At 53.4% G+C, this 13,299-nt stretch overlaps 1 protein-coding gene across 1 annotated transcript in view; it reads right to left on the bottom strand.

The window, feature by feature from the left end:
• The window catches only part of Wnt3a (Wnt family member 3A), a 42,794-nt gene extending 29,827 nt beyond the window's left edge, over positions 1-12,967 (bottom strand). The window contains exon 1 of the mRNA XM_021177986.1: positions 12,798-12,967. Within this exon, the coding sequence (XP_021033645.1) occupies positions 12,798-12,868 (71 nt within the window). The 5' untranslated portion in view covers positions 12,869-12,967. The remainder of the gene's footprint in view (positions 1-12,797) is intronic.
• Between the last annotated feature and the right edge of the window lie 332 nt (positions 12,968-13,299).

Genomic DNA, 13,299 nt, shown 5'->3' on the forward strand with positions numbered 1-13,299 from the left:
CTAGTGGCCAGTTCCCAAGAGTAGGTGGTCTCCTTTGTTAGATGCCAGAAACCAGCACTCATCCTGGGTGCTGATGATGTGGGTTTGGAAGAAGAAGATGCTGCTGAAGAGGGGGCTCCTGCCAATGGCATGGAGTGGTCAGATCTCAGCTCCCCACCCACCTTGCTGGGAGTGGCCCCCAAGGAAGGCAGAGAAGGGACTTCCCAGGTCCATGGCAGCGCCCCAGCCCCCTTCCTCTGGAGATGCTGAGTCAGCCTTCTCTGCTTCCCTTCTTCTGGGCAGGTCCCTGCTCGCCACCTCCCCTAGCTAGGAGGCCAGGGTGTGGGCAGCTCCAGCAGGATCCCTCCTGCTCTCTCTCATGGACTTAGAAAGGTGGAAGAGAACATTCTCTGGACCCAAGGGCCTCTGAAGTGCCTCGAATCACAGCCTGGGTCATTTCTTGTTCCCTGAGAGCTGGACCATCAGGAAAGCCCAGGCACAGAGGCCTTGTGGGAAGGAATGCTGAAGACTGAACAGGGTGGCTGTCGTACAATGGAGACGGGCAGGCAGGGTCGAGGAGGTTCGATAAACTTCTGGACTTCACCTGGGCTGTGATGGTCAGCTTAGGTTTGTATTAGTTTGTTTAGTTCTGTCTGTCTGTCTGCCTGTCTGTCTGCCTGCCTGCCTCCTCCCCCTGTCTCTGCTTCCCGAGTGCTAAGATTACAGGTGTAACCTTTTGTGTGTGCGAGGCAAGCATTCTACTAACTAAACTCCGCCCTGGAACTCACTCTCTAGCCCAGGCTAGCTCAAACTCACAGAGATCCACCTGCCTCTGCCTCCTCCAGAGTGCTGGAATTGAAGGCATGTGCTACCATGCCCAGTTTTTCCAAACATGTTCAATTCTCAGCTGGCTAAGCCTGTGCCTACAGAATACAGAAGGAAAGCTGTACAAAGTCAAACATTTATTTATTTTTCTGTTTTTGAGACAGAGTCCCATATATCCCAGTCTCTAATTCTTCATGTAGCCAATGAAATTCTGACCTTCCCCCAGGACTTTCTCAAGTGTTCTAAACTTCTGGCTAACTTACCATTTCCTGGCTCTCTCCCTCCTCCTCCTTCTCCACTAATGAGACTTGCCCCAGCCAGGCAACCACTACTAAGTGACAAGCTCAGCCTAGCTCAGGCTAGCCTGGGCTAGGTAGCCCAGGCTAGCCTCTCAAACTCATGATTCTTTAGACTCAGCCTCCCTCACCGGGGACCACAAGTATGTACTGGTTTACTCTTTCTTAACATCAGAATGAGGGGACACTGACTCCAAGGTGAGTGCCAGGAGCCCTTTGTACAGTCATCAAGACACATTCCAGGGTGGGAGAGAGATTTCAGTGACTAAAGGTGCCTATTGCCAAGCCTGACAAACATCATTGATTCCCTAGAATCCACACCGTGGACGGAGAGAACAGATTCCTGAAGTTGTCCTCCGACCCCCACCCCAAGCATGTTGTGGCCTGTGCACAAGTGCAAATGGACACACACAATAAATAAACAGAATGTATTTAAAATGAAAAACTAAACAAAATGGCCCAGAAGGAAAGTGAAGACAGCACAGCTATGAGGAATCAAATCAGCTGAGCTATAGGAAGGCAAGCAAGGTGGAATATTTTAGGGGGCGGGGGGAAGTCCTGCTATTGTGTGTGCTAGACTTCTACGGGCTGCGCTAAACAGCAACAGCATCTGTAACTTCTTCTCCAGTCCTCACCCACTATAATGATATCTGTCTTCCCTCAGTGATGTGGCTGTAACAGCAGCGTGCCACCTCCTTTTGTGATCAAGGGTGAGGTCCCAGGGCAATGAGCAGAGCTGGGGGTGAGAATGTCATTTCTTGTCCCATTGGGAGCATGGGCACAGGATTAGCACTGAGACACTGCACAGGAGTATGATTCAAGGGTCCGTATGCCCACCAGGTTTCTACAGCTTAGGCTGAGTACAGCTGCTCTCTAGCACACACAGCTACCTGACTCCATCCCCTATCCCCAGAAGCCTCCCCAAGCCCAGAATCTAGCAGCACCTCAAACTCTGAGGTATTCCCAGAGTTCTGAGGTCCAAAACTATGCCCAGAATATCCTATCAGGACTTTGGGGCATACACTGAGGTCTGGAGTTCTAAGTTTATGCTACTCATGTGTGCTTTCAGAAGTTGGATCCAAAGCATGGAGTTTGCCTCCGAGTTTCTGGCTCTGAGACCACAGAGGGACTCTCAGGGGCTACCCTAAGCCACAGCCACCCAGTCCTGGAGAACTCAGTCCTACAAATACACAAAATGACCCCCAACAATGCGAGTGAGGTTAGAAGTGGTTTCCTGGTCTTGCTGACACCTTGAGCTGCAAAAGTTCTTAAATCTGTGGCATCTGCTCTGCTCTGACAGGAACCAAGGGACACAGCCCTGTCCTTCTCACTGCACTGGATTCTTCTACCCCTACCCGAGTCCCAACACCCAGAACAAAAGGCATCTCTGGGAGATGCCACCTTTTAGGCACCTTGTGTCCAAGCTCTAGGGGCACATGACACAAGGACATGCCACAAGCTTGTTGGCTTAGCCTGTGGACAGCTGCTCCTTCCTGATGCTACTCGGGACCTATCCACAGATCATCTCCTGCTGTGTGTGTCCCTTCAGATCTCTCGTCTCATTCCCATATCTGCCCACCCTCAGCTCCAGTTGCCCTGGGTGGAGCTCATGGGTGATATGTTCACAGACCCTGTATGTGACAAACTAGGACAGGTGCGACCCAAGACCACCTGGGACAAGAAACCAAGGCTTGGTGAGTGGAGCCTATATCAAGACTTCAGGTTGATATGGCAAAAACAACGGTCCCAGCACACTGGCTCCCAAGGACACCCCCTCAACGCATTCCTGTTCAGGTGTGAACACATGCACTAGATGGGCAGGGATCAATCTTGTGTGTTGTTCCTTAGGAACTATGTCTTGTTATAGGGTCTTTCATTGGAACCTATAGCTCACTTTAGGCTAGGCTGGCTGGTCAGTGAGCTTCGGGGGCCTGCCTGTCTTTCCATCCTCAACACTGGTATTTCAAAACTATGCTACCAGATAATGTTTTTTTATGTGTGTCCCAAGGATCAAACACAGGTCTTTGTGCTTGTGTAACAGATACGTAATCTACTGACTGAGCCATCCTCTTGGCCCTGATACACTGTAACAGTCTTAAAATGTATTAAGCAAAGTAACATTCATGAATGAGTCCAATACAGAGAAACGCATCAAGCCAACTGTGCAGCCAGCACATCTAAATGAGACAGTGTTACAAAAGGTATGCTTCCCTTACAGGACCACTTTCATCAAGGGAGAGTCACCAAGGGAGATGAGAGCAGTGATCTTAACTGTGAGGACTCATCATCTCATCACTGTGCTGGTCTATTCTGGTCTGCCCACTGAGACTCTTGGAGCCTCAGTGTTCCTAGCTGAACTGTAGGTGACCAACCGTAGGGTTGGAACATAGTGATGGAAACGCAGTTTTAAGCTGCTGATCTGAGGTCTCTTCTAGCCTGACATTCCATAACTGTAAAGATACTCCAAAGACAAGCATTTCTCTAAGGCTTGAGTCCAAACTCGAAACACCTGAGTGCCTTCATGGGCCCTGACCTGGCCTTTGCCACCTGCCTTTTCTGCTTTCTCCACCTGATTCTCCCAGAACTTAATGATAGACATAATTTCCCCTAGCCATCTGAAATCCCACTGGCCTCTTGAGCCATTGCTCTCCCTTAAAGGCCAAGACTTATCAGATCCCAACCCCCAAGAGATATCAGGGGTTGGAGAAGGGACAGGAACCAGTGGGACCTGAGCCCTGGCAGTTAGCCAGTCGCCCTTGCCTGCTTACAAGGCCCAAGAGACAGCCAGACAAACGGGGGTCTTCATCCCATCCAGAACGCACCTAGTCTTTCCTGAGCCCCTGGGCCCACCCTGAGTCTCCAGGAGTGTTGGATGGACTCTTTCCTCCCCTTTCACACAGGATCCCTCTAACGTGTGCAAACCCATGTGCACACAAAGACAGAGAACCCTCAGGTTACTCAAAGGACCCGTGTCCTGACTTAGGCTGCGCCCTTATCTTTTGCCCAGGAAGAGCATTAAGAATAGGAGACCCTGTAACCAGTCACTTCCAATCCACATCCAGCTCCTCCAGTTGCGAGGTCACCGTAAGGTCTGAACCCTGCCTTGGGGTGATGGAAACAGCTAGGGTAGGAGAGCCCTGCCTGGGCCTGGGGAGAAGCTGGGAGGAGGCACACCCTCGCTGCACCCATTTCTCTGCACCTGGCCTTTGTGATTCACGGCGGGAGGAATTCATTCCATTTCCCCTCTCTCTGCCAACCTGGGTGGAGGACAGCCTCTTGGGAGAAGCCTACAATCTTACTTTCAACTAGAATTTTAACTGTCCAACTTGACATCACATTGTAAGGTCCTCTGGACAACCCCCCACCAAATAAAATTAGTGTTCTCCTACCATTCCTTCTCTGAAAGGTCCAGCCACGCCACCCCACCCCAAGCCTTTTCTTGGGTCCTAGCAGAAGGACTGGCAGCCAAAGTTAGGTAGTGGATCCTAAGCACTTCAGACCTCAGGTAACTGCTGAGGCCGCCCTCAAAATGATCCCAAAATGCAGATGTTTAAACTATGCCTTAGAAAGTGAGGCTGAAACTTTTTTAACCTTACAAAAACGTGCACGCACACTTGCATGTGTGTGTGTGTGTGTGTGTGTGTGTATGGTGAGGGTGTGTCAAACAAGAACAAGCCATACCAGTGAAAATGCCCATGTTATGCCAATCATATCTCAGACTCCTCTTGCTTTCGTTTTCACTAATGCTGTTAATTTTTTATTACTTGTTCCTAGTTTGTCTTTAAAGAGGTAGACATCACCGTCTACTTAGAGCTCGCTATGTTTTGGAACATAGCCCCATCCTTAGACTCGGAGTTTCATCCTGTGGCTGCAGCCACGTGAGCCACGCCTGCAGCCGGCAAACACTAATGGTTTTTCTCCCTCCTCCTTCCCTTGCTCCTGTTGAAAGGCCGGGCACCTGGCCAGGGATATAGCAGAGACGCTGGCTGTGACATGCAGTAGAGGAAGAAGGCTGGTCCAGGACTGGGAGATGGGCAGCAGGCCAGCCCAGCCTGGGCCAGCACTGGCCTCCCCGGGCCAAGGCTCCCCAGCTTCTATTTGGTCGCAAGTGGATTTTCCCATCCTTGTGTCGTGGCACCGGTTCCATGTGAGCTAGTGTCGAGCCTCCAGGAGCAAGCAGGGGACCCACTGTTATTTATGGTGGAAGCTTGTGGTCGCAGAGAGGGGCTGTGTGAAGAAGTAACTTGGTGCTGAAGCGGGTTGCATTTGGACAGACATAGGTGAGGAGCCCAGACTACAGTACTATTATTCACTTGAGTACTGTGACACCCTTTCCTGGTGTCCTGGGCTTTAGTTTCCCTATTTACCCAATGAGATGGTAGACTTTATTCTAACTGAGGCTTCAAGATAGGAGTGGGACATATAAGTCTCCATTGCTTTTCTGACTTTGGAGAGTCACATCCTATGGACAGAGCCTCTGCGTGCATGTGCTCTCACGTGTGTGTGTGTGTGTGTGTGTGTGTGCGCGCGCGCGCGCGCGTGCGCGTATACTTGTGCCCCTGCTACCTCCCTGTCTGGGACTGTCTCTGTCCACCTCTCTCTGCATCTATATCTGGTGCAGGAAGTGCCTTGCTTGCCTGACTTCTCTTGTCTGCTGCTGGCTGCATGCTGGCATGGAATCGGGCACTGCCCAGGCCCAGAGGGAACAAGGAGGACCATGAATAGAGAAGTCTCTGTTGATAAGGGTCCTGGGCCAGGATGCTGTGGGTCCCACTCAGGTCTTTCTTTCTGGAGCACTGAGCCTCTCAGTGACATCACCAGGCTTCCACACTCATACCCGAGACCCAGGGAATGAGGCTCACTCTGTTCATGGACAAAGCACACTGTCCTCTTTTGAATGGGGCTGCCCAGGAACCACTCAGATGGAGAGCTGTCCCCACGGTACCTGTGTTCCTGAGATCCCCAACAATCCGCTGCCTTCCCACACATGGACAGCATCCCCAGAAAATGGAAGCCCTCCTTGAGGATCCAGCACTTTCTGAGTTGGGGAGGGGGTCCCAAGTCCTTACTCCAGTCAGCACAGGGCCCTGCCTGAAGCCTTCCCAGCCAGCGCCTGTCCTGCCCTGCCGGGCCAGCAGGATTACTGACACATACTTTGAGCGAGTCCTGGCAGGCGGGAGGCTCCCGCGCCGGCGGCCATGTGTTTGCCAGCCTCTCTGGGCGGCAGCGGCACGTTCTGCTGCTGAAGGAATGTGGAAGCACCAATGTATCAGACACCTCGAGGGTGTCACCTGGGGAGCCCTGGAGGGAGACCTAGGTAGAGGCAGAGGCCAGGTTCCTCTAGGTCTCAGAGCTGGGAGGTTGTCACGTGGTGGGATGGGGGAAGGTATCAGAAATATTAAAGCATGTCCCCGTGTCCACCATGCTCCAGTACAGCGCCTATTGTCCACTGGAAAGACTCTGTTCAGGCATCCACTCAACTCAACCCATTGGTTGGCTGCAAAAGGGCAAAAGAGCAAGGCCAGGGGAGAGAAAGGAAGCCGTACTGACTGGGTCTGCTTGACTTTGATGATAGGTGTTAGAAGGGTGCTCTTTCCAAAGGGAGTGGTATGCTCCTGGGTACAGGTGGCAAGGCCCACATGGCTAAGGTCTCTCTGGCCATGGGCCTGTGTCTTCTCTCTGAGATTTAGTCCCAGAACTCTCTCCAAATGCAGCATGTGATCAATAGAGCACCACAGAGACAAGTTTCCTCCAGCTGCACACGGTGGAGTTGAAGGCTTTGTGAATTCTAAGGAGGGCTATGTGGCTCTTATGTTGTTAACGGTCTCCTGGAAGTTTCAGCCTTCAGAAGGGAAGGGAAGTGGCCAGTTCCCTTTCTCAGCTTTGGATTCTGCCACTCACCGAGTCCTTGCTAGCAAGACTGGTATGAGGACAAGCCCTCAGGAAGCCTTTTCACGCCCTGAACCTAGGTCAGCTTCCTGCCAGTTCTCTACATCCTTGGCTGCAGCCACTGAGGCCAAGCAAAAGACAAAGCCTCCTTCTCCAGAGGACCGTTGGAGATCCAAATGGTCCTTCCTGAACCCTCTCAGCCCAATAGCCTAATTCTTCTCCTTCCCAGAACAGAGGCAAATGCAGGAATCCCAAAGGCTGGGCCAGCAGTCCTCACATTCGAGAACTAGGGTATAGGGGGAGAAAGAGCTCTGCTGATGAGTTATTTCAGCCTGCTACACAGGCTCAGATGCCTACCAGACCAAACAGAGAAGAACCGGACTTGTTGGTGCACTGTCATTAAGCTGCGGCAATACCCCCACCACCCCCACCACCACACACAGAGAGATGCACTTCTTCACAGAGAGTTGACTGATCTTTTACAGTTAGGCTCTGGTCATGTATCAAAAAGCACTGATCGGGGCTGGAGAGATGGCTCAGCGGTTAAGAGCACTGACTGTTCTTCTGAAGGTCCTGAGTTCAAATCCCAGCAACCACATGGTGGCTCACAACCACCCGTAATGAGATCTGGTGCCCTCTTCTGGTGTGTTCGAAGACAGCTACAGTGTACTTACATGTGATATTAAATAAATCTTTAAAAAAAATAAATAAAAGTCTTCTAAAAAAAAAAAAAAAGCACTGATCATATTCTGATTCTCAGGACCAGGGTGACAAATCTGAGTCCTGTTTCCTGAATCCTGAACCATACCAAAAGAAGATGGTTGGGCTGGTGAGATGGCTCAGTGGGTAAGAGCACCCGACTGCTCTTTTGAAGGTCCAGAGTTCAAATTCCAGCAACCACATGGTGGCTCACAACCATCTGTAACAAGATCTGACGTCCTCTTCTGGAGTGTCTGAAGACAGCTACAGTGTACTTACATATAATAAATAAATAAATCTTTAAAAAAAAAAAGAAGATGGTTGAGTTGCTAAGGGTCTGACCCTCCAGGCCAAAGGTTTTTTTAGTTTTAGTTTTTCCCCTGAGATAGGGTCTATGTGTATAGCCCTGGCTGACCTGGAACTCATTTTGTAGACCAAGCTGGCCTCAGACTCAGAGATCTGCCTCTGCCTCTGCCTCTGCCTCTGCCTCTGCCTCTGCCTCTGCCTCTGCCTCTGCCTCTGCCTCTGCCTCTGCCTCCACAAATGCTGGCATTAAAAGCAGGCTGTGTGCCACCACTGCTTGGCCAGGTCAAAGGTTTGTACAAGGGACCAAATGTCTGTGTATGTAGGGATGTTACCAGGCCATTAATAATTGCCTAAGAGTATACTCAGTGCTATTGACTCACTCTCTGCTGTCTAGCCACAAAGGAATCTGGGAAAACACACACACACACAATATATATATACATATATATACATATATATATATATATATACACACATATACACACACACACATATATATGATATAGAAAGTCATTTTAAGGGGGCATAAAGCTGGGTGGAAGAAAGACACCCAGCCTTGGAGACATCCCCCCCACCCCGCCCCATAACATTTGAAGGGTGTGAGCATCAAAATGTGGAAGAGCTGGGTAAGTTGGTCTCTAGAAAGGGCTGGCTTTGAATGTTCCTCTTGGGGTTAATGATGACAGTTTGAGTGACTGGCAGTTCTGAGGAAGCAACACCTAGTTCAATGCCCCAGGAGTTGCAGTACTAGTAGTAGTGGTGATTTACCGTAGGGTCCTGAAACTGTAGGGTTTCTTTTGCTTTGTGAGTTTTATGTTAGTTACTGACCGAGTGATGTGAGAGACTGGAAGAAGGAAGAAAAGGAAGGAGGGAGGGACCAGAAATATAGAGAACTGACAGAGGTGGGCAGGTGGACAGAGGTGGGCAGGTGGGGAAGGAGCCTGAAGATGAGGGGAGAGAGAGCAGATTTTAAGGGCTGAACCGGGAGGGAGACTCATAAATGACAGCTCTGGAGTGATGTCTGCAGTTCCGTAGCAAGCCAGGAAATTCAGCTTGGCTCTGCCTCAGTATACCTGTCTTTGCCTAGCTGTGCACTCGCATCTCTTCATCTGCTCTGCACAGCAGCATATGCACCTGTTCACCTTGGCAACCTGGCAATTCTACACGGACAGACGGACCATCCACCTCATCTGTAATCTCTCCATCTTACACCTATATGCCCCCTAGTCAGTCTCTCTCTCCCTCTTTCTCTTCCTCTCCTGCCAGAAGAGTTCCACCAGGCTTTGTCCCCACTGTGAGGCAGACTGCTGGCATCCATCACCAGGTCACAAGAAGGTGGGAGGAAAGCTAAAAGCCCTAACTCCTTGGAGGCTGTCTGTGCCCAGCAGTGCACCCAGAGGGGAGGGGGTCAGGGCTGCAGAGTGAGAAGCCAGAGGCACCCATGTGCTGAGAAGAGGAACTAGAGTTGGTCTCTAAAGAAATGGGGCTCGTTAAAGTGTCTCTGGGACACACACAGCACACAGCTTCAGGGATACCAGGGAGAACCCCACAGAGGAAACTGTCAGAAGCTCAGGAGGACTGCCTCTGTCTGTTCTGCAGTGTCTCCCATGCTCAGGAGCTGGTGGCCCAACAGGAACGTGTCCATATGAGAGGGATCCTGAGGAGGAAGGGAGAAAGGGGAGCAGGGACACAGATAGGAAATCCAGGTGGCAGTGAGGGCATGGGATGAATGTAGGGCTGAGAACTGAAAAGACCGTGGCCAGTGAGGGTGGGGACACAGCAGTGTAGCCTGTGGAGTGGACAGAGGGAGTTATGAGTTTGAATAAAGTCAATTCCCTGCCACGAATTAGCGCAGTGACTGGGGAGAAGCAGAGAGATGCCACAAGACTGGCATCTCCAGACAGGACATAAGGAAGTGGGAGGGAGGAGGGGGGCCCCAGGCGCATCTTAGAGTTCCTCTGATGGAGCCTACTTTCTTCTAGCCTCATGAACCGCTCCTCTTCCCTTGGGCTCTTTCCAATCAGTTCTAACCCTGTGAGAAGAGAACCTGGCACGGGAGTGGGAAAGGGAAGAGAACCTTCCTCTGGGATGTGGTTTGGTCCACTTGTCTCCCAGAACAGGCACTCATGGAGGTCTTACTTTGGATGGTTCTGTGGGATCAGGACTGGCAATGGGGTTGAACACATCAACCATCCTTTAGAATTGGTCCAGGGGAGGAGGTAGACCTTCAAGGTTCCACCAGAAGCAGGGAAGCACCAACTTTCTCCTCTCTCCCTCCTCGAGAAGACCCACACCATCTTCAAAAGCCTAATGACTCTAGATTTGAGATTTCCTGGTTTTGGTCCTGCAGGTGAGGAACTTCTCCACGGTTCACTTTCTCACTTTCATAGGAAAGGGGAGCTGGGGTCCAGGAAGGGGGGAGGGAGGCTCAGGCTGGGTGGGAGTTCAAGTAGAAGAATCAGCGTGCAGGCTGAGCGTGAATGTAATAAATCATAAGAAAAGGTCCTGGGTTTTGCCTCTGTGTGAAGCTCACCAGTAGCCCACCCAGCAGAAGCCATGATGTTCCTCCATATTGGGGGCGATGCCTTATCTAGGCCCATAGTGTGGGGAAGAGAAAAGAGGAGACACTTGAAGGTTGGGTAAGTAGAAATTGCAAAACAACCTTTATTAAAGAGCCAGCTACCACACTGTGTCAAGTGACTGCAGCACTGTAGCCTGTTTTTAAGGGACCCTTCCTCTCCATTCTGCAGGGCGAGCCCCGATCCAGCTGACACTTTGAGCCTGCTGGGAACTGAGAGGGAATAGAGGGGGCAGGAGGGGAACTAGGTCTTGTCCCCAGGAAGCCAGCATCCCAGAGCGAGGGGGGCTGCGTCTCAGGAAGCAGAATTGTTAAGTGTGAGAATCCTACGGAGAACAAAGTGGAAGTAGGGGATGGGCGGAGAGGTGGCCCTTGTCACCCAACCCCATGAATACCAGGTGGACTTCCGTATCACTTTCTGGGGCCAAAGGGTTGCCCCGGTCCTTTGAGGGGAGGGGTGGGAAGGCTAAGGGCTTCACTTTTTCACACCCCTCCCCTCTCACCTGGAGAATGCTGGGTGCACCCGAGGGGGGGCTAACAGCCCAGGTGAAAAGGAGGCTATGCTTCTGTGGGCCTGGGTGGACCCGGTTAGTGACCCCCCCACGACCTTAGGGACAAAAGTCCCAGGACCGGGAGTAGCCAGGAGGCTGGCGACAAGGCCCTTCTTTATGGGAATAGAGCGGGGGCGAAGGCGCTTGCTTCCTCTTGAGCCCAGGAATTCCGCGGCGGCGGGTTCTAATTAAAAGCCTGGCGCAGCAGCGGGCAGCCCGCGGGGCTCCCTCGGACGCGCTGCCCCTGGCTCCCCGCGGACGCCGGGACGCGCCTCAGTGTGTCGCGCTCCTAGACGCGCCCGACGCAATCCTTGCTCCCGGAGGCCACAGGGCTCCACAGGTGCCCCTTCGGGTCTTAAAAATCTCAAGGAAGCGGAGGCTCAGCTAGATCTCTGCGGAACGCAGCCGCTGCCCAGCAGCCTCTCTAGCCCCTAGCGACTCCCGGTTGCCCACCCTCCATCCCTGCAGCGGCGCTGGCCCTGCATCCCCACCCCAGGCTTCTCAGCTCTTCTTCTGAAGCATCTCGAAGAGAAAAATGATTATCGGATTAGATGTACTTCGGCTCGCTGGGTCCCCCCTTCCCCTCGGCATAATTATTATAATTCCAGGCAAGCTGTCGGAGTGTTCCTGAGGGGCGGGGTGCGCATGTTTGTGGGAGGCTTCTGTCCAACTGAGTCTCCACCAGCGGCGCGCGCCGGTCCCTAGACGCTCTCAATCCTCTAGCTTGTGTTGTGAGGAGAGATCCGCGCACTGATGGTGACCTTAAGTCTGCGCTCCATGAAGGGAGGGAGTGTCACACACCCCAGGAAGGGACGCCCCAATTTCTCCTTCTCTCAGGTTACGTGCGGGGGACGTAGGGCCTGAGAGTCAGGACCTTCCCTTTGCTTAATCTCACTCCATCCCTAGGCTGAGAAGAGTCTTCCAGTGTGCCTTGTTTGGAGTGGAGGATGCTGTCCAGCCTCTCCAAGACAGAATCCCCAAGCCTCTCACTCCGGGAAACTCAAATCCCTTACTTTACGTACTGCTCATCCCTCCCGGCAGCAGCGTTTCTTGTCAGCTTGATTAAGGTTGTGGACGGCCGACCGACCCTTCCACCCCGACAGCCACGTAGAAGCTGGGCGACAGCGTTGGAGAAGCGCGCACGGCTCCCGGCTGGCCCCGGTGCGCCTTGCCGCAGGCTCCGAGCCACTCCCCGCCCGGTCTCGGACTGTCTTTACGTAACTGCGCTGCCCCGAGCTGTTCAGTCTTGTCTTGCCGACTTTGTTTTAAATTGTGTGTGTGTGTGTGTGTGTGTGTGTGTGTGTGTGTGTGTGTGTGTAAGATAAGGTCCCTAAGAAGAGTCTCTTCCTTGCGCTGCTTCTCTTTTACACTCCTTCCTCGACCATTGCCTAGGCGTTAGTGTCATGTGCTGACCCGCTTTCTGCCATTCTTGTTCGACGCCAGGGACAGCATGGACCTTCATTGCCCTCCCTCCCCTCCTGCCAGGGGAACCAGGGTCCCCAGAAGCTCCGCCACCCGCGTCCCAGCTGCGGCCCGAACAGGTCCAAGTGGCAGCCAAGGAAAACAACCCTCCCGCAGCCAGTGCGCGGAGCGACGGTGGGGGCCCTGCGCCAGAGGGGCGGTTGCCCTAGGGTGGCACTGGGGCCCGGGGCGAACGCAAGTAGACTCACTCACCACCAGATCGGGTAGCTGCCCAGAGCCTGCTTCAGGCTGCAGAGCACTAAGAGGTATCCGAGAGGAGCCATCGCGGGCTTGAGCGCGCAGCGGGGGGAGTCCACCCCGAGAGCGCGGACGCCGGGGCTGGCCCAGCCCTGGGAGGTGGCGCGGCTGCAGTGGCGCTGGGCCCTCTGTGGCAGCGGGGTGCGCTGGGTTCCCGGGTGTGCACCGGTACACGGGCTCCGAGGGCGGCGCTGCGCCAGGTGGGCCGGCGGCCGGGCGGCGGGCCGAGGCCCTGGGCGGCGCGGGGCGGCGGGGGCGGGGCAGCGCCGCGGGGGGCGCCCGCCGGGGCTGGGGCCGGGGCGGGGCGGGCAGGGGCGGGCGGGGCCCTGGAGGTTTGGAGCCTCGCGGCGCTGGCCCCTCCCGCGGCCGTGGGTGCGCGGGGTGAATGGGAGAGCTCCTGGCGCTGGGGTGCTGAAGGTGTGTGCAGAGTGCGGAGTGTGTCAATGTTCGTGGAGGG

Source organism: Mus caroli, chromosome 11, assembly GCF_900094665.2.
Source record: "Mus caroli chromosome 11, CAROLI_EIJ_v1.1, whole genome shotgun sequence".
Taxonomy (NCBI): domain Eukaryota; kingdom Metazoa; phylum Chordata; class Mammalia; order Rodentia; family Muridae; genus Mus; species Mus caroli.